Source organism: Cyanistes caeruleus, chromosome 1 (assembly GCF_971803275.1).
Source record: "Cyanistes caeruleus chromosome 1, bCyaCae1.hap1.1, whole genome shotgun sequence".
Classification (NCBI taxonomy): domain Eukaryota; kingdom Metazoa; phylum Chordata; class Aves; order Passeriformes; family Paridae; genus Cyanistes; species Cyanistes caeruleus.
Window position 1 is genome coordinate 882,969 of NC_141701.1, and position 19,745 is coordinate 902,713.

Here is a 19,745-nt window from a genome sequence, read left to right on the forward strand (position 1 = left end):
TGGGAGCACTGCAGCAAGGTGAGACACACCTGGGCACACCTGAGATACACCTGGGCACACCTGGGGACACCTAGGGATACACCTGGGTACACCTGAGGGGGGTGACGGTACCCAGAGTGCACTGGGAGCACTGCAGCAAGGTGAGACACACCTGGACACACCTGAGATACACCTGGGCACACCTGGGGACACCTGGGGACACACCTGGGCACACCTGAGATACACCTGGGGACACCTGGGGACACTTGGGGACACACCTGGGGACACCTGAGATACACCTGGGGACACACCTGGGCACACCTGGGGACACCTGGGGACACACCTGGGGACACCTGGGCACACCTGGGTACAGCTGGGGACACACCTGGGCACACCTGAGGGGGGTGACGGTACCCAGAGTGCACTGGGAGCACTGCAGCAAGGTGAGACACACCTGGGCACACCTGGGGATACACCTGGAACACCTGAGATACGCCTGTACACACCTGGGGACACCTGGGGGACAGCTGGTGACACCTGTCCTGCCTGTTTCTCTCACCTGTGTCATTCACTTGTCTGTTTCTCTCACTTGTGCTTACCTGCCTCACCTGTCCCTCACCTGTATCTCACCTGTCCCATGTCACCTGACCCTCACTTGTATCTCACCTGTCCCTCACCTGTCCCTCACCTGTATCTCACCTGTCCCATGTCACCTGTCCCTCACCTGTATCTCACCTGTCCCATCTCACCTGTCCCTCACCTGTATCTCACCTGTCCCATCTCACCTGTCCCATCTCACCTGTCCCATGTCACCTGTCCCTCACCTGTATCTCACCTGTATCTCACCTGTCCCATCTCACCTGTCCCATCTCACCTGTATCTCACCTGTCCCATCTCACCTGTATCTCACCTGTCCCATGTCACCTGTCCCTCACCTGTATCTCACCTGTCCCATCTCACCTGTCCCTCACCTGTATCTCACCTGTCCCTCACCTGTATCTCACCTGTCCCATGTCACCTGTCCCTCACCTGTCCCATGTCACCTGTCCCTCACCTGTATCTCACCTGTCCCATGTCACCTGTCCCTCACTTGTCTCACACCTGTATCTCACCTCTCACCTGTCTCACACCTGTGTCTCATCTGTGTCTCACCTGTCTCACACCTGTGTCTCACCTGTCCCATCTCAACTGTATCTCCCATCTCTCATCTGTGTCCCTCACCTGTCTCACCTGTATCTGTGTCCTGTCTCTCACCTGTCTCTCACCTGTCTCACACCTGTCCCACCTGTCTCACCTGTGTGTCCCACCTGTCTCACCTGTCTCACCTGCGTCTCACCTGTCTCACCTGTGTCTCACCTGTGTCTCACCTGTCTGTCTCACCTGTGTCTCACCTGTGTCTCACCTGTGTCACCTGTCTCACCTGTGTCTCACCTGTGTCTCACCTGTGTCTCACCTGTGTCTCACCTGTGTCTCACCTGTCTGTCTCACCTGTCTCACCTGTGTCTCACCTGTGTCTCACCTGTGTCACCTGTCTCACCTGTCTGTCTCACCTGTGTCTCTCACCTGTCTCTCTCACCTGTCTGTCTCACCTGTGTCTCACCTGTGTCTCACCTGTGTCTCACCTGTGTCTCCCCTGTCTCACCTGTCTCACCTGTGTCTCACCTGTCTCTCTCACCTGTGTCTCACCTGTGTCTCACCTGTGTCTCACCTGTCTCACCTGTGTCTCACCTGTGTCTCCCCTGTCTCACCTGTCTGTCTCACCTGTGTCTCACCTGTGTCTCACCTGTCTCACCTGTGTCTCACCTGTGTCTCCCCTGTCTCACCTGTCTGTCTCACCTGTGTCTCACCTGTGTCTCACCTGTGTCTCACCTGTCTCACCTGTGTCTCACCTGTCTCTCTCACCTGTGTCTCACCTGTCTCTCTCACCTGTCTGTCTCACCTGTCTCACCTGTCTCACCTGTGTCTCACCTGTCTGTCTCACCTGTGTCTCACCTGTCTCACCTGTCTCACCTGTGCAGCGGGTGCTCACAGCGGATTTCTGCGAGGGCTGCAAGATCAGCGACACCGACGGCATCCGACGGCTGGGGCTGGGGCTGAGAGACGTGAGGGGGGGGGGTCCTGGGGGGGCTGGGGGGGCTGGGGGGGCTGGGGGGTCCTGGGGGGGCTGGGGGGGCTGGGTTACCTGGGGGGGCTGGGGCTGGGGCTGAGAGACGTGAGGGGGGGTCCTGGGGGGGCTGGGGGGGCTGGGGGTCCTGGGGGGTCCTGGGGGTCCTGTGGGGGCTGGGGCTGGGGCTGAGAGACGTGAGGGGGGGGCTGGGGGTCCTGGGGGGGCTGGGGGGGCTGGGGGGGCTGGGGCTGAGAGACGTGAGGGGGGGGCTGGGGGGGCTGGGGGGGCTGGGGGGGCTGGGGGGTCTCTGGGTTACCTGGGGGGGCTGGGGCTGAGAGACGTGAGGGGGGGGGGTCCTGGGGGGGCTGGGGGGGCTGGGGGGGCTGGGGGGGCTGGGGGGGTCCTGGGGGGGCTGGGGCTGAGAGACGTGAGGGGGGGGAAATCGGGGGTCCTGGGGGTCCTGGGGGGGCTGGGGGGGCTGGGGCTGAGAGACGTGAGGGGGGGGGGTCCTGGGGGTCCTGGGGGTCCTGGGGGGGCTGGGGGGGCTGGGGCTGAGAGACGTGAGGGGGGGGCTGGGGGGGCTGGGGGGGCTGGGGGGGTCTGGGGGGGCTGGGGGGGTCCTGGGGGGGCTGGGGCTGAGAGACGTGAGGGGGGGTCCTGGGGGGGCTGGGGGGGCTGGGGGGTCCTGGGGGGTCCTGGGGGGGCTGGGGGGTCTGTGGGGGCTGGGGCTGAGAGACGTGAGAGAGGGGGGCTGGGGGTCCTGGGGGGTCCTGGGGATCCTGGGGGGGCTGGGGGGGCTGGGTTACCTGGGGGGGCTGGGGCTGGGGCTGAGAGACGTGAGGGGGGGTCCTGGGGGGGCTGGGGGTCCTGGGGGGTCCTGGGGGTCCTGTGGGGGCTGGGGCTGGGGCTGAGAGACGTGAGGGGGGGGCTGGGGGTCCTGGGGGGGCTGGGGGGGCTGGGGGGGCTGGGGCTGAGAGACGTGAGGGGGGGGCTGGGGGGGCTGGGGGGGCTGGGGGGGCTGGGGGGTCTCTGGGTTACCTGGGGGGGCTGGGGCTGAGAGACGTGAGGGGGGGGGGTCCTGGGGGGGCTGGGGGGGCTGGGGGGGCTGGGGGGGCTGGGGGGGTCCTGGGGGGGCTGGGGCTGAGAGACGTGAGGGGGGGGAAATCGGGGGTCCTGGGGGTCCTGGGGGGGCTGGGGGGGCTGGGGCTGGGGCTGAGAGACGTGAGGGGGGGGCTGGGGGTCCTGGGGGGGCTGGGGGGGCTGGGGGGGTCTGGGGGGGCTGGGGGGGTCCTGGGGGGGCTGGGGCTGAGAGACGTGAGAGAGGGGGAAATTGGAGGTCCTGGGGGGGCTGGGGGTCCTGGGGGGTCCTGGGGGGGCTGGGGGTCCTGGGGGGGCTGGGGCTGGGGCTGAGAGACGTGAGGGGGGGGCTGGGGGTCCTGGGGGGGCTGGGGGGGCTGGGGGGGTCTGGGGGGGCTGGGGGGGTCCTGGGGGGGCTGGGGCTGAGAGACGTGAGGGGGGGGAAATCGGGGGTCCTGGGGGTCCTGGGGGGGCTGGGGCTGAGAGACGTGAGGGGGGGTCCTGGGGGGGCTGGGGGGGCTGGGGGGGCTGGGGCTGGGGCTGAGAGATGTGAGAGAGAGAGGGGGTCCTGGGGGTCCTGGGGGGGCTGGGGGTCCTGGGGGGGCTGGGGCTGGGGCTGAGAGACGTGAGGAGGGGGCTGGGGGGGCTGGGGGTCCTGGGGGGGGCTGGGGGGTCTGTGGGGGCTGGGGCTGAGAGACGTGAGGGGGGGGGTCCTGGGGGTCCTGGGGGTCCTGGAGGGTCCTGGGGGGTCCTGGGGGGGCTGGGGGGGTCCTGGGAGGGCTGGGGGGTCCTGGGTTACCTGTGGGGGCTGGGGCTGGGGCTGAGAGACGTGAGAGAGGGGGGGTCCTGGGGGTCCTGGGGGGTCCTGTGGGGGTCCTGGGGGGGGCTGGGGCTGAGAGATGTGAGGGGAAATGGGGGGGGGGTTCCCGGGGGGGGGTCCTGGGGGGGTCTGGGGGGTCCTGGGCGTGAGAGACGTGAGGGGGGGATGGGGGGGGGGTCCTGGGGTGTCCTCAAGGTGGTCCCGGGGGATTTGGGGGGGTCCCGGGGGGGTCCCGGATTTTTCTCCCGAATTTGCCCCAAACCCTGAGCCCCCCCCAGACCCCAGAGAAGCTGATCCGGGGTTTTTGGGTGTTTTGGGTGTTCTGGGGTGTTTTGGGATGTTTTTGGGGTGTTTTGGGGTGTTTTTGGGGTGTTTTTGGGGTGTTTTGGGGTGTTTTTGGGGTGTTTTTGGGGCGTTTTGGGGTGTTTTTGGGGGTTTTTGGGGTGTTTTGGGTGTTTTGGGGTGTTTTGGGGTGTTTTGGGTGTTTTGGGGTGTTTTTGGGGTGTTTTTGGGGTGTTTTTGGGGGTTTTTGGGGGTGTTTTTGGGGTGTTTTTGGGGGTCCCTGACCCCCCTTTTCCCCCCAGACCTCAGAGAAGCTGATCCGGGGTTTTTGGGGTGTTTTTGGGGTGTTTTGGGGTGTTTTGGGGGTGTTTTGGGGTGTTTTTGGGTGTTTTGGGGGTGTTTTTGGGGTGTTTTGGGGGTCCCTGACCCCCCTTTTCCCCCCAGACCTCAGAGAAGCTGATCCGGGGTTTTTGGGGTGTTTTTGGGGTGTTTTGGGGTGTTTTTGGGGTGTTTTGGGGGTGTTTTGGGGTGTTTTTGGGTGTTTTTGGGGTGTTTTTGGGGGTTTTTGAGGTGTTTTGGGGTGTTTTTGGGGTCCCTGACCCCCCTGTACCCCCCAGACCTCAGAGAAGCTGATCCCGGGTTTTTGGGGTGTTTTGGGGTGTTTTTGGGGTGTTTTGGGGTGTTTTTGGGGTGTTTTTGGGGGTTTTTGGGGTGTTTTGGGGTGTTTTTGGGGTCCCTGATCCCCCTTTTCCCCCCAGACCTCAGAGAAGCTGATCCGGGGTGTTTTGGGGTGTTTTGGGGTGTTTTGGGGTGTTTTTGGGGTGTTTTGGGTGGTTTGGGGTGTTTTTGGGGTGTTTTTGGGGTGTTTCGGGGTGTTTTTGGGGTGTTTTGGGGTGTTTTGGGGGTCCCTGACCCCCCTGTACCCCCCAGACCTCAGAGAAGCTGATCCAGGCGTTCGCTGAGCAGATTTTCTACACCGGCTTCATCCACGCGGATCCGCACCCCGGGAACGGTACCGGGACACCCCGAAACCCCGGGGGGACCCCAAAACCACGGGGGGACCCCAAAACCACGGGGGGACCCCGAAACCCCGGGGGGACCCCAAAACCGGGACACCCCGAAACCCCGGGACACCCCAAAACCGGGATACCCTGAAACCGGGATACCCTGAAACCGGGGGAACCCAAAATCAGGACACCCCACAAATGGGATGCCCCAAAACCGGGGACACCCCAAAACTGGGACACCCCAAAACCCCGGGGGGACTCCAAAATCGGGGGGACCCCAAAACCGGGCGGGAAATCTCAAATCCAGGGGGTGAAATCCCAAATCTGGGGGGTCCCAAACCTGACCCCAAACCCGACCCCAAATCTGGGGGTCCCAAACCCAGGGGTCCCAAACCCGACCCCAAATCAGGGGGGTCAATCCCAAACCTGGGGGTGTAAATCCCAAACCCGGGGGTCAATCCCAAATCTGGGGGTCCCAAACCCAACCCCAAACCCCACCCCCAATCCTGGGGTTCCAAACCCAACCTCAAACTCGGGGGTCCCAATCCTGACCCCAAACCCCACCCCAAACCCGGGGGGTCAATCCCAAACCCGACCCCAAACCTGACCCCAAATTCAGGGGTCCCAAACCGGACCCCAAACCCGGGGGTCCCGACCCCAAGCCTGACCCCAAATCTGGGGGGTCCCAAATCTGGGGGGTCCCAATCCTGACCCCAAACCCGACCCCAAACCCGGGGGTCCCCACCCCAAATCCCGTTCCCGCAGTTCTGGCGCGGCCCCGATGGGAAGGCTCAGTTTGGGGTCAATCCCAAATTCGGGGGTCCCAAACCCGACCCCAAACCCGACCCCAAACCTGGGGGGGGTCTCAAATCTGAGGGGTCCCAACCCCAAACCCCTCTTCGGGCAGTTCTGGTGCGGCTCCGATGGGAACGCTGAGCTTGGGGTCAATCCCAAACCCGGGGTGTAAATCCCAAACCCGACCCCAAACCCGGGGGTCCCAAACCCGACCCCAAATCTGGGGGTCCCAAACCCGGGGGTCAATCCCAAATTCGGGGGTCCCAAACCCAACCCCAAACCCAGGGGTCCCAAACCCGGGGGTCCCCACCCCAACCCCCCTTTTTGGGGCAGTTCTGGTGCGGCGCGGCCCCGATGGAAAAGCCGAGTTTGGGGTCAATCCCAAACCCGGGGTGTAAATCCCAAATCTGGGGGGTCAGTCCCAAACCTGGGGGTCCCAAACCCGACCCCAAATTTGGGGGTCCCAACCCCAACCCCCCTCTTCGGGCAGTTCTGGTGCGGCTCCGATGGGAACGCTCAGTTTGGGGGTCAATCCCAAATTCGGGGTGTAAATCCCAAATTTGGGGGGTCAAGCCCAAACCCGACCCCAAATCTGGGAGTCCCAAATTCGGGGGTCCCAAACCCGGGGGTCCCAAACCCCACCCCAAACCTGGGGGTCCCAAACCCGACCCCAAATTCGGGGGTCCCAAACCCGACCCCAAACCTGGGGGGTCCCAAACCCGACCCCAAATCTGGGGGTCCCAAACCCGACCCCAAACCCCACCCCAAATTCGGGGGTCCCCACCCTGACCCCCGTTTTCGGGGCAGTTCTGGTGCGGCGCGGCCCCGATGGAAAAGCCGAGCCTGGGGTCAATCCCAAACCCAGGGGTCAATCCCAAATCTGGGGGGTCAATCCCGACCCCGGGGTGTAAATCCCAAATCTGGGGGTCCCAAACCCGGGGTGTAAATCCCAAATTCGGGGGTCCCGACCCTGACCCCCCGTTTTCGGGGCAGTTCTGGTGCGGCGCGGCCCCGATGGAAAAGCCGAGCTGGTGCTGCTGGACCACGGCTTGTACGAGACCCTGAGCGAGACGTGAGCACCCCAAAAACACCCGGGGGACCCCAAAACAGCCGAGGGGAGCCCAAACACCCGGGGGGACCCCGAAACACCCGGGGGGGGACCCCAGAAACACACAGGGACCCCAAAAATACCGGGGGGGACCCAAAAATACCCGGGGGAACCCAAAAACACCCGGGGGAACCCAAAAACACCGGGGGGACCCCAAAAGTATCCAGGGGACCCCAAAAACACCCGGGGGGGACCCCAAAAATAGCGGGGAGACCCCAAAAATAGCGGGGGACCCCAAAATAACCCGAGGGACACCAAAAATACCGGGGGGACCCCAAAAATACCCGGGGGGACCCCAAAGTAACCGAGGGGAACCCAGAAATGACCCAGGGACCCCAAAAACACCCAGGGGACCCCAAAATAACCCAGGGGAACCCAAAAACACCCGGGGGGACCCAAAAACACCGGGGGGACCCCAAAAATAACGGGGGACCCCAAAATAACCCAAGAGACACCAAAAATACCCGGGGGGACCCAAAAAACACCCGGGGGGGACCCCAAAAATACCTGGGGGGACCTCAAAAACACACGGGGGGACCCAAAAATACCCGGGGGGACCCCAAAAATACCCAGGGGAACCCAAAAACACCCGGGGGGACCCCGAAACACCCAGGGGGGACCCAAAAATACCCGGGGGGACCCCAAAAACACACAGGGACCCCAAAAATACCGGGGGGGACCCAAAAATACCCGGGGGAACCCAAAAACACCCGGGGGAACCCAAAAACACCGGGGGGACCCCAAAAGTATCCAGGGGAACCCAAAAACACCCGGGGGGACCCCAAAAATAGCGGGGGACCCCAAAATAACCCGAGGGACACCAAAAATACCCGGGGGGACCCAAAAAACACCGAGGGGAACCCGAAATCCCAGGAGGGTCCCCAAATCTCAGGGGGGGTTCCCCAAAATCTGGGGGGGCCCCAAAAATGAGTGGGATCCCAAATCCGGGGGGGTCCCCAAATCCCCGGGGGGTCCCCAAATTCTGGGAGGTCCCCAAAATTTGGGGGGGGATCCCAAATTTAAGTGGGAAAATCCCAGGGGGGGGTTCCCCAGAAATGGGGGACACCTGGGGGGTGTTTCTGAATCCCAGGGGGGTCCCCAAATTCCTGGGGGGTTCCCCAAATTCCTGGGGGGGGTCCCCGAGTCCCGGGGGGGTCCCCAAAACCGGGGGGGCTCCCCAAATCTGGGGGGGTTTCCCAAAATCCGGGGGGATCCCCAAATCCCCGGAAGGGTCTCCAAGTCCCCGGGGGGGTCCCCAAGTCCCGGGGGGGTCCCCAAATCCCGGGGGGGTTCCCCAAATTCCTGGGGGGTCCCCAAAATCCGGGGGGATCCCCAAATCCCCGGGAGGGTCTCCAAGTCCCCAGGGGGAGTCCCCAAATCCAGGGGGGGTCCCCAAGTCCTGGGGGGGGGTCCCTGAGTCCCGGGGGGGGTCCCCAAATTCCGGGGGGTGTCCCCAAGTCCTGGGGGGGTCCCCGAGTCCTGGGGGTCCCCCCAAATCCCAGGGGGGGTCCCCAAAATCCGGGGGGGTCCCCAGAAATGAACGGGATCCCAAATTTGGGGAGGATTCATTAAAAAGGGGGGGGGAAAACCCAAAGAAGGGGTGGGGGAGGTTTGGGGGGGGGGTCCCCAAGTCCCCGGGAGGGGGTCCCCAAATCCCGGGGGGTCCCCAAAATCCGGGGGGGTCCCCAAATCCCCCCCCCCCGCAGGGAGCGGCTGTCGCTGTGCGGGCTCTGGCGCGCCATCGTCCTCGGGGACCGCCAGGCCATGAGAGACAGAGCGGCGGAACTCGGGGTGCAGGGTGAGCACCCCAAAAACTGAAAGGGGGGGGGGGAGAGACTCCAAAACCGGGAGAGAGCCCAAAAACCGGGAGAGACCCCAAAAACTGAACGGGGGGGGGAGAGACCCCAAAACCGGGAGAGACCCCAAAAACCTGGAGAGACCCCCAAAAACCGGGAGAGAACCCCAAAAATCCTGGAGAGAGCCCCAAAAACTGCGGGGGGGGAGAGACCCCAAAAACTGTGGGGGGGAGACCCCAAAAACCTGGAGAGACCCCAAAAGCCTTGAGAGAACCCCAAAAACCTGCGGGGGGGGGAGAACCCCAAAAACTGAACGGGGGAGAGACCCCAAAAACCAGGGAGGGAGACCCCCAAAAACCGGGAGAGACCCCAAAAACAGGGAGAGAGCTCCAAAAACCTGCAGGGGGGTGAGAACCCCAAAAACCGGGGGGGGAGAACCCCAAAAACCTGGAAAGACCCCAAAAACCGGGAGAGAACCCCAAAAACCTGTGTGGGGGGAGAACCCCAAAAATGGGGGGGAGCACCCCAAAAACCTGGGGGTGAAAACCCCAAAAATGGGGGAGAGACCCCAAAAAGCTGCAAGGGAGAGACCCCAAAAATGGGGGGAGAACCCAAAAACCCGGGGGGGGTGGAAATGGGGGGAGGGGACCCCAAAAATGAGGGGGGGAGGCCAAAATTCCCCTTCCCCCAGCCCCGCCCCCACACCTGGGGTCACCTGGGGGTATCTGGGGGGTCACCTGAGCTCACCTGGGGGTACCTGGGGGTCTCACCTGGGGTCACCTGTCCCTACCTGTCCTCACCTGTCCCCACCTGTTCTCACCTGTCCCCACCTGTCCCCACCTGTCCCCACCTGTTCTCACCTGTCCCCCCAGATTACCTGCTGTTCTCGGAGATGCTCCTGCAGCATTTGGGGCTCACCTGGGGTCACCTGGGGTTCACCTGGGGGTCACCTGGGGGTACCTGGGACACACCTGGGCTCACCTGGGGGTCTCACCTGTCCTCACCTATCCCCCCAGATTACCTGCTCTTCTCGGAGATGCTCCTGCAGCATCTGGGGCTCACCTGGGGCTCACCTGGGGGTCACCTGGGCTCACCTGGGGGTCACCTGAGGGTCACCTGGGGGTCTCACCTGTCCCCACCTGTCCCCCCAGATTACCTGCTCTTCTCAGAGATGCTCCTGCAGCATCTGGGGGTCACCTGAGGGTCACCTGAGGGTCACCTGGGGTCTCACCTGTCCTCACCTGTCCTCACCTGTCCCCCCAGATTACCTGCTGTTCTCAGAGATGCTCCTGCAGCATCTGGGCTCACCTGGGGGTCACCTGGGGTTCACCTGGGGGTACCTGGGACACACCTGGGGGTCACCTGGGGTTCACCTGGGGGTACCTGGGACACACCTGGGGGTACCTGGGGGTCTCACCTGTCCCACCTGTCCCCCCAGATTACCTGCTGTTCTCAGAGATGCTCCTGCAGCCCCTGGGGCTCACCTGGGGTCACCTGGGGGTCACCTGGGTGTCACCTGGGGGTCTCACCTGTCCCCACCTGTCCCCCCAGATTACCTGCTCTTCTCGGAGATGCTCCTGCAGCATTTGGGGTCACCTGGGGGTCACCTGAGGGTCACCTGGGGTCTCACCTGTCCCCACCTGTCCTCACCTGTCCCCCAGATTACCTGCTCTTCTCGGAGATGCTCCTGCAGCATTTGGGGTCACCTGGGACACACCTGGGTGTCACCTGGGGGTCTCACCTGTCCCCACCTGTCCCCCCAGATTACCTGCTCTTCTCAGAGATGCTCCTGCAGCATTTGGGGTCACCTGGGGGTACCTGGGACACACCTGGGGGTACCTGGGGGTCTCACCTGTCCCCACCTGTCCCCACCTGTCCCCCAGATTACCTGCTGTTCTCAGAGATGCTCCTGCAGCATTTGGGGTCACCTGGGGCTCACCTGGGGGTCACCTGGGGCTCACCTGGGGGTACCTGGGGGTCTCACCTGTCCCCACCTGTCCCCCCAGATTACCTGCTGTTCTCGGAGATGCTCCTGCAGCGCCCCCTGGGCGGGGCCCCCTCGGGGCTGGGAGCTCACCTGGGCTCGGCGGCGCCGGGCTGGGCTCACCTGGGGGGCTCACCTGAGGGTCACCTGCGGCCGGAGGAGCGCGAGTACATGCGGGGGATGGCGGCGCGGCGCTTCCCGCACATCGTGCAGGTGCTGCGGGCGCTGCCCCGCCCCATGCTGCTGGTGTTCCGCTGCATCAACACCGTGCGCAGCGTGCACGCCGCCCTGGGCGCACCTGCCGACAGGTACGGCCTCATGGCCCGCAGGTGAGTCACCTGGGGAACAGGTGAGTGACACGGGTGTGACAGGTGTGAGCCCCCAGGTGTGCCCAGGTGTGTCTGTGTGAGCTCCCAGGTGTGCCCAGGTGTGCCCAGCTGTGTCTGTGTGTGTCCAGGTGTGTCTGTGTGAGCTCCCAGGTGTGCCCAGGTGTGCCCAGGTGTGCCCAGGTGCTGCTGGTGTTCCGCTGCATCAACACCGTGCGCAGCGTGCACGCCGCCCTGGGCGCACCTGCCGACAGGTACGGCCTCATGGCCCGCAGGTGAGTCACGGGGAACAGGTGAGTGACACAGGTGTGTGTGTGTGTGAGCTCTCAGGTGTGCCCAGGTGTGTCTGTGTGTGTCTCTGTGTGAGCTCTCAGGTGTGCCCAGGTGTGCCCAGGTGTGTCTGTGTGAGCTCCCAGGTGTGCCCAGGTGTGCCCAGGTGTGCCCAGGTGTTCTCAGGTGTGCCCTGTGTATCCCTGGGGATTGGGGGGGGGGGGGGGGGGTTGGGGAGGCACCTGTGAGTTTTGAACAGGTGGGGGCAGTGGGGGCACCCAGGTGGGCCCTGGGGGGTGTTGGGGTGCCCAGGTGAGCCCTGGGGGGTGTTGGGGTGCCCAGGTGAGCTCTGGGGGTGCCCAGGTGAGCTCTGGGTGGGGGTTGGGGTGTTCAGGTGAACTCTGGGGGTGCCCAGGTGAGCTCTGGGGGTGCCCAGGTGAGCTCTGGGGGGGGGTTTGGGGTGTTCAGGTGAGCTCTGGGGGTGCCCAGGTGAGCTCTGGGTGGGGGTTGGGGTGCCCAGGTGAGCTCTGGGGGTGCCCAGGTGAGCCCCAGGTGAGCTCTAGGGGGGGTTGGGGTGCCCAGGTGAGCTCTGGGGGGGGGTTTGGGGTGTTCAGGTGAGCTCTGGGGGGGGGGTTGGGGTGTTCAGATGAACTCTGGGGGTTCTGGGGGTGCCCAGGTGAGCCCCAGGTGAGCTCTGGGGGGGGGTTGGGGTGCCCAGGTGGTTTATGGGGGTGCCCAGGTGAGCTCTGGGTGGGGGTTGGGGTGCCCAGGTGGTTTCTGGGGGTGCCCAGGTGAGCCCCAGGTGAGCTCTGGGTGGGGGTTGGGGTGTTCAGGTGAACTCTGGGGGTGCCCAGGTGAGCTCTGGGTGGGTGTTGGGGTGTTCAGGTGAGCTCTGGGGGTGCCCAGGTGAGCTCTGGGTGGGTGTTGGGGTGCCCAGGTGGTTTCTGGGGGTGCCCAGGTGAGCTCTGGGTGGGTGTTGGGGTGCCCAGGTGGTTTCTGGGGGTGCCCAGGTGAGCCCCAGGTGAGGCCGCCCCTCCCCCGCAGCGCCGTGCGCAGCTGGAGCCGCCTGAGGGGGGGTCCCGGGGGGTCCCTGAGGCAGCGGCTGCACCTGGCCTGGGAGAGCTTCAAATTCGAGCTGGCCCTCAGGTGAGGGGGGGGAGGGGCTCAGGTGAGGGGGGAGGGGCTCAGGTGGAGGGGGAGGGGCTCAGGTGTGGGGGGAGGGGCTCAGGTGAGGGGGGGAGGGGCTCAGGTGTGGGGGGAGGGGCTCAGGTGAGGGGGGGAGGGGCTCAGGTGTGGGGGGAGGGGCTCAGGTGAGGGGGGAGGGGCTCAGGTGGGCACTCAGGGCTCAAAGGAAGGGAGGGGCTCAGGTGTGGGAGGGGAGGGGCTCAGGTGTGGGGGGAGGGGCTCAGGTGTGGGAGGGGAGGGGCTCAGGTGAGGGGGGAGGGGCTCAGGTGGGCACTCAGGGCTCAAAGGAAGGGAGGGGCTCAGGTGTGGTGGAGGGGCTCAGGTGGGGGGAGGGGGAGGGGATGGGGAGGGGCTCAGGGCTCAGGTGTGGGGGGAGGGGCTCAGGTGTGGGGGGAGGGTGAGGGTGAGGGGACAATTGAGGGGGGAGGGGCTCAGGTGAGGGGGAGGGGCTCAGGTGAGTGGGAGGGGGCAGGTGGGGGGGAGGGGAGTGGGACAGGTGAGGGGAAAGGGCTCAGGGGAGGGGGGAGGGGGTCAGGTGTAGGGGAGAGGCTCAGGATCCAGGTGTGTGGGGGGGGTCTCCCAGGTGTGTGTGCCCCTCCCCCCCAGCTGTGTGTGCCCCTCCCCCCCAGCTGTGTGTGCCCCTCCCCCCCCGGTGTGTGTGCCCCTCCCCCCCCGGTGTGTGTGCCCCTCCCCCCCAGCTGTGTGTGCCCCTCCCCCCAGCTGTGTGTGCCCCTCCCCCCCAGCTGTGTGTGCCCCTCCCCCCCCGGTGACGTCACGGTCCCCTCCCCCCAGCTGTGTGTGCCCCTCCCCCCCAGCTGTGTGTGCCCCTCCCCCCCAGCTGTGTGTGCCCCTCCCCCCAGCTGTGTGTGCCCCCCCCCCAGGTGTGTGTGCCCCTCCCCCCCAGCTGTGTGTGCCCCTCCCCCCCAGCTGTGTGTGCCCCTCCCCCCCCCGGTGTGTGTGCCCCTCCCCCCCAGCTGTGTGTGCCCCTCCCCCCCAGCTGTGTGTGCCCCTCCCCCCAGTTGTGTGTGCCCCTCCCCCCCGGTGTGTGTGCCCCTCCCCCCAGCTGTGTGTGCCCCTCCCCCCAGCTGTGTGTGCCCCTCCCCCCCAGCTGTGTGTGCCCCTCCCCCCCGGTGACGTCACGGTCCCGCCCCCAGGCTGGAGTGGTTCCGGTTCCGGTTGGTGGCGGCGGCGCTGCGGCTCCTGAGCCGCTGGGGGGCGCTGCCGCTCGGGGAGCAGCTGCAGGAGCTGCTGCGGGCCTGAGGGGGCGCCCCAGGAACACCCGAAACTGCCCGGAAACAGCCCCAAAACAGCCCCAAAAACTGCCTGGAAACAGCCCCAAAACAGCCTGAAAACAGCCCAAAAACCGCCTGAAAACAGCCCGAAAACAGCCCAAAAAACTGCCTGGAAACAGCCCCAAAACAGCCTGAAAACAGCCCAAAAACCGCCTGAAAACAGCCCGAAAACAGCCCAAAAACAGCCCCAAAACACCCCAAAAAACTGCCTGGAAACAGCCCCAAAACAGCCCAAAAAACTGCCTGGAAACAGCCTGAAAACAGCCCAAAACCAGCCCCAAAACAGCCCAAAAACTGCCTGGAAACAGCCCGAAAACAGCCCAAAAACACCCCAAAAACTGCCTGGAAACAGCCCCAAAACAGCCCGAAAATAGCCCAAAACACCCCAAAAACTGCCTGGAAACAGCCCCAAAACAGCCTGAAAACAGCCCGAAAATAGCCCAAAACAGCCTGGAAACAGCCTGAAAATAGCCCAAAACACCCCAAAAACTGCCTGGAAACAGCCCAAAAACCACCCCAGAAACAGCCCAAAAACTGAAAGCAGCCTAAAAACACCTTAAAAGCTGTCTGAAAACACGCCAAAAACAGGCCAAAACACCTTAAAATTGTCCAAAAACAACCCAAAACTGCCCAAAACGCCCCAAAAACAACCCAAAACTGCCAAAACCAGCCCAAAACACCCCAAAAACTGCCCTAAAATACCCCTAAACAGCCCAAAACCCATCCTGAAAATACACCAAAATCCACCCCAAATTACCCCCAAAACACCCCCAAATCCCCCAAAACACCCCAAAACCGTTTGGAACACCCAAAAAGACCCCAAAACTGGCTGGAAACACCAAAAAATACCCCCAAACCCAGCCAAAAACATGAAAAAATCTGAGGACATCTGGAAAACAGCTGGGAACACCCGAAAAACAGCCCTGAACCGGCCAGAAACATCTGGAAAACGCCTGAAAAACAGCTGGAAACACCCAAAATTTCCCCAAAATTCCCCAGATCGGCTGGGAACACTGAAATACACCTGAGAACATCTGAAAACAGGTGGAAACGCTGGGGAAACACCTGGAAAACAGCTGGGAACACCCCGAAAACACCCCAAAACCCAGCCAGAAATGGCGAAAACAGCCCAAAACGCCTGGAAAACAGCTGGAAACACCCAAAAACCCCCCAAAAATTCCTGAAAATCCCCCACGGACCCGTCAGAAATGCCAGAACAACCCGAAAACATCGGAAAACCAAACCAAAGCAGCTGGGAAACAGCTGGAAAACAGCTGGAAACGGCCAAAAATGCCCCAAATCGGCCAAAAACGCTGAAGAAAACCCCGAAAACATCTGGAAATGGGCTGGAAACGCTGAGGGAACAGCTGGAAATGGCTCAAACACCCCCAAAATCAACCCAAACCCCCTCAAAATCACCCAAAATCCCCAGAAAACGTTGGGAAAACGGCCCAAAACATCTGGAAAAGAGCTGGGAACCCCCCAAAATCTGGGAAAACACCTGAAAACCGCCCGGAAACACCCGAAATCCACCCGAGAACATCTGGGAAACATCTGGGAACCGCCCCAAAAAAATACCCAGGAGAGGCTGAAAACCTTGGGGAAAAAAAAAAACCACCCAGGAATTGCCCGAAACGCCTCAAAAATGAGCAGGAAAGGAGCTGAGAACAGCTGGAAACATCTGGAAACATCTGGAATGCCAAAGAGCACCCGGGAAGGCTCAAAACCCGTCCCCAAAACCCCCAAATTCCCCCGAGCGATACCAAAAATCCCGAAACCCCCTCCCCAAAATTCACTGTGAGAGCCCCAAAGCACTGTGACCCCCAAAAAACCCCAAAATCCCCCCAAATCCCCCCAAAATCGACCCCAAAATCCCCCAAATTTACCCCAAAATCCCCTCAAACCCCCCAAAATTCCCCAAATTCCCCCAAATAAAACCAAAATCCAGAATTTTTTGTACAAACGGGATTTATTGGGGGGGTTTTGGGGGATTTGGGGGAGTTTTTTTGGGATTTTGGGGTTTTTTTGGGAATTTTGGGGTTTTTTGGGTTTTTTTGGGATTTTGGGGGTTTTTTTGGGGGGATTTTTGGGTTTTTGGGGGGGTTTTTTGGGGTTTTGGGGCCCTCAGAAGTGGGCGGTGACTCGATCGATCTCCAGGAGGTCGTCCAGGATCTGTGGGGGGAGGGGAGAGGGGTCAGGGACTCACCTGGGCTGAGCCTCAGTGACCCCACACCTGTGACAGTGACACACCTGTGACAGTGACACACCTGTGACAGTGACACACCTGTGACAGTCACACCTGTGACAGTGACACACACCTGTGACAGTGACACACCTGTGACAGTCACACACCTGTGACAGTCACACACCTGTGACAGTCACACCTGTTCTACACCTGTACTACACCTGTCTTACACCTGTCCAACACCTGTACTACACCTGTGACAGCCCCACACCTGTGGGGTGGGGCTAACCCTAACCCTAACCCTAACCCTGTCACACACCTATGACAACCCCACACCTGTGACAGTCACACACCTGTGACAGTCACACACCTGTGACAGTCACACCTGTTCTACACCTGTGACAGTCACACACCTGTCCAACACCTGTGACAGCTCCACACCTGTGACAGTCACACACCTGTCCTACACCTGTCCCACACCTGTCCTGTCCCACACCTGTCCCACACCTGTCCTACACCTGTCCTGCCCCACACCTGTCCTGCCCCACACCTGTCCCAGCCCCACTCACGATGTCAGGTGTGGTGCCGATCTTCTTGGCCAGCTCCCCGCGCTCCATGGCGCTCAGGTACAGGAACCTGCTCAGCCCCACACCTGTCCCTGTCCCACACCTGTACTACACCTGTACTACACCTGTCCCACACCTGTCCCACACCTGTCCTGTCCAACACCTGTCCCACACCTGTCCCCACTCACGATGTCAGGTGTGGTGCCGATCTTCTTGGCCAGCTCTCCGCGCTCCATGGCGCTCAGGTACAGGAACCTGCCCAGTCCCACACCTGTCCCACACCTGTCCTGTCCTACACCTGTCCCACACCTGTCCCACACCTGTCCCACACCTGTCCCACATCTGTCCCCACTCACGATGTCAGGTGTGGTGCCGATCTTCTTGGCCAGCTCCCCGCGCTCCATGGCGCTCAGGTACAGGAACCTGCTCAGCCCCACACCTGTACTACACCTGTCCTACACCTGTCCTGTCCCACACCTGTCCCACACCTGTCCCACACCTGTCCCCACTCACGATGTCAGGTGTGGTGCCGATCTTCTTGGCCAGCTCCCCGCGCTCCATGGCGCTCAGGTACAGGAACCTGCTCAGCAATTCCCCGTCCAGGACGTTGCGCACCGCGTTCTGCAACAGGCGCCGCTCCGACTGTAGCAACCTGCGACAGGTGAGACAGGGGAGGGACAGGTGAGACAGGGGAGGGACAGGGGAGGGACAGGGCAGGGACAGGTGAGACAGGGGAGGCACAGGGGAGACAGGGGAGGGACAGGTGAGAGACAGGAGAAGGACAGGTGAGACAGGGGAGGGACAGGTGAGACAGGGGAGGGACAGGTGAGAGACAGGAGAGGGACAGGGCAGGGACAGGTGAGAGACAGGGCAGGGACAGGTGAGACAGGGGAGGGACAGGGGAGACAGGGGAGGGACAGGGGAGGGACAGGTGTGTCTGTGTGCAGCCCAGCTGTGTCCAGGTGTGCCAGGTGTCCCCAGGTGTCCCCAGGTGTGTCCCAGGTGTCCCCAGGTGTACCCCAGGTGTCCCCAGGTGTGTCCCAGTGTCCCCAGGTGTCCCCAGGTGTCCCCAGGTGTGTCCCAGCTGTCCCCAGGTGTGTCCCCAGGTGTGTCCCAGCTGTCCCCAGGTGTGTCCCAGGTGTCCCCAGGTGTTCCCAGGTGTTCCCAGGTGTTCCCAGGTGTACCCCAGGTGTACCCCAGGTGTCCCCAGGTGTACCCCAGGTGTTCCCAGGTGTCCCCTGGTGTCCCCAGGTGTGTCCAGGTGTGATTTACCTGAAGGCCCGTGGGTTGAGCCCCGCCAGGTGTGGCAGGGCGGAGCTGAGCTGTGTACAGGTGTACCCAGATGTCCCCAGGTGTCCCCAGGTGTGTCTCAGGTGTACTCAGGTGTCCCCAGGTGTACCCCAGGTGTACCCCAGGTGTCCCCAGGTGTGATTTACCTGAAGGCCCGTGGGTTCAGCCCCGCCAGGTGTGGCAGGGCGGAGCTGAGCTGAGTACAGGTGTGTACAGGTGTACCCAGATGTCCCCAGGTGTCCCCAGGTGTGTACCCAGGTGTACCCCAGGTGTCCCCAGGTGTGTCCCAGGTGTCCCCAGGTGTGATTTACCTGAAGGCCCGTGGGTTCAGCCCCGCCAGGTGTGGCAGGGCGGAGCTGAGCTGTGTACAGGTGTGTCCCAGGTGTACCCCAGGTGTCCCCAGGTGTGTCCCAGGTGTACCCCAGGTGTCCCCAGGTGTGTCCCAGGTGTCCCCAGGTGTCCCCAGGTGTGATTTACCTGAAGGCCCGTGGGTTCAGCCCCGCCAGGTGTGGCAGGGCGGAGCTGAGCGCGTTCTGCAGCATCAGGAGTCTCCTGTAGGTTTTCTCCTGCATCGGCAGCAGCAGCCCCAGGCCCCCGTCCAGCGTCGCTGTGGGGATCATCCCAAATCACCCCAAATCACCCCAAATCACCCCAAATCCCCAATCCTGATCCCAAATCATCGGCAGCAGCAGCCCCAGGCCCCCGTCCAGTGTCGCTGTGGGGATCATCCCAAATCACCCCAAATCCCAAATCCTGATCCCAAATCATCCCAAATAACCCTGATCCCAGATAATCCTGATCTCAAATCATCCTGATCCCAAATCCCAAATCATCGGCAGCAGCAGCCCCAGGCCCCCGTCCAGCGTCGCTGTGGGGATCATCCCAAATCACCCCAAATCCTGATCCCAAATCATCCTGATCCCAAATCTCCAATCCTGATCCCAAATCCTGATCCCAAATCATCCTGATCCCAAATAACCCAAATCCCCAATCCTGATCCCAAATCCTGATCCCAAATAACCCTGATCCCAAATAATCCTGACCCCAAATCCTGATCCCAAATCCCCAGTCCCAAATAATCCTGATCACAAATCCCAAGTCCTGATCCCAAATCCTGATCCCAAATAATCCTGATCCTAAATCCCAAATCCTGAACCCTGACCCCAAATCCTGAACCGTGATCCCCAATCCCCAATCCCCGATGCCAATTCCCGAATCCCAACCACGACCCCCCAGATCCCCAAATCCCAGAAACCCCACCCCGAAATCCCAAACCTCCAAATCCCAGAACCTGATCCCAGAATCCCAGAACCTCCAATCCCAAATCCCAAATCCCAAATTCCAATCTCCAATCCTGAATCCCAAAACCCAGAATCCCAAATCCCAAATCCCCAATCCCAAATCCCCAATCCCCAATCCCCAATCCCCAATCCCAAATCCCAGAACCCCAAATCCCAAATTCCCAAATCCCCAATCCCAAATCCCAGAACCCCAAATCCCAAATCCCCAATCCCCAATCCCAAACCCCAAACCCAAATCCCAAATCCCCAATCCCCAATCCCAAACTCCAGAACCCCAAATCCCCAATCCCCAATCCCCAATCCCTGATCCCAAATCCCCAATCCCCAATCCCCAATCCCAAATCCCCAATCCCCAATCCTGACCCCAATCCCCAA

The 19,745-nt window shown here is 62.3% G+C and overlaps 2 protein-coding genes across 3 annotated transcripts in view; one reads left to right on the forward strand and one right to left on the reverse strand.

The window, feature by feature from the left end:
* The window catches only part of ADCK5 (aarF domain containing kinase 5), a 32,286-nt gene extending 16,308 nt beyond the window's left edge, over nucleotides 1-15,978 (forward strand). Inside the window, exons 9-15 of the mRNA XM_086875652.1 lie at nucleotides 1,998-2,081; nucleotides 5,196-5,277; nucleotides 7,061-7,139; nucleotides 8,882-8,973; nucleotides 10,978-11,284; nucleotides 12,596-12,697; nucleotides 13,891-15,978. Of these exons, the coding sequence (XP_086731778.1) occupies nucleotides 1,998-2,081; nucleotides 5,196-5,277; nucleotides 7,061-7,139; nucleotides 8,882-8,973; nucleotides 10,978-11,284; nucleotides 12,596-12,697; nucleotides 13,891-13,996 (852 nt within the window). The 3' untranslated portion in view covers nucleotides 13,997-15,978. The remainder of the gene's footprint in view (nucleotides 1-1,997; nucleotides 2,082-5,195; nucleotides 5,278-7,060; nucleotides 7,140-8,881; nucleotides 8,974-10,977; nucleotides 11,285-12,595; nucleotides 12,698-13,890) is intronic.
* CPSF1 (cleavage and polyadenylation specific factor 1) overlaps nucleotides 15,979-19,745 on the reverse strand; it is a 99,863-nt gene continuing 96,096 nt past the window's right edge. For both annotated transcript variants that reach the window (XM_086875621.1, XM_086875625.1), the window contains 3 exons: nucleotides 18,547-18,676; nucleotides 17,293-17,431; nucleotides 15,979-16,200 (listed from right to left, as the gene is read on the reverse strand). In XM_086875621.1, the coding sequence (XP_086731747.1) occupies nucleotides 16,153-16,200; nucleotides 17,293-17,431; nucleotides 18,547-18,676 (317 nt within the window). In that variant the 3' untranslated portion in view covers nucleotides 15,979-16,152. The remainder of the gene's footprint in view (nucleotides 16,201-17,292; nucleotides 17,432-18,546; nucleotides 18,677-19,745) is intronic.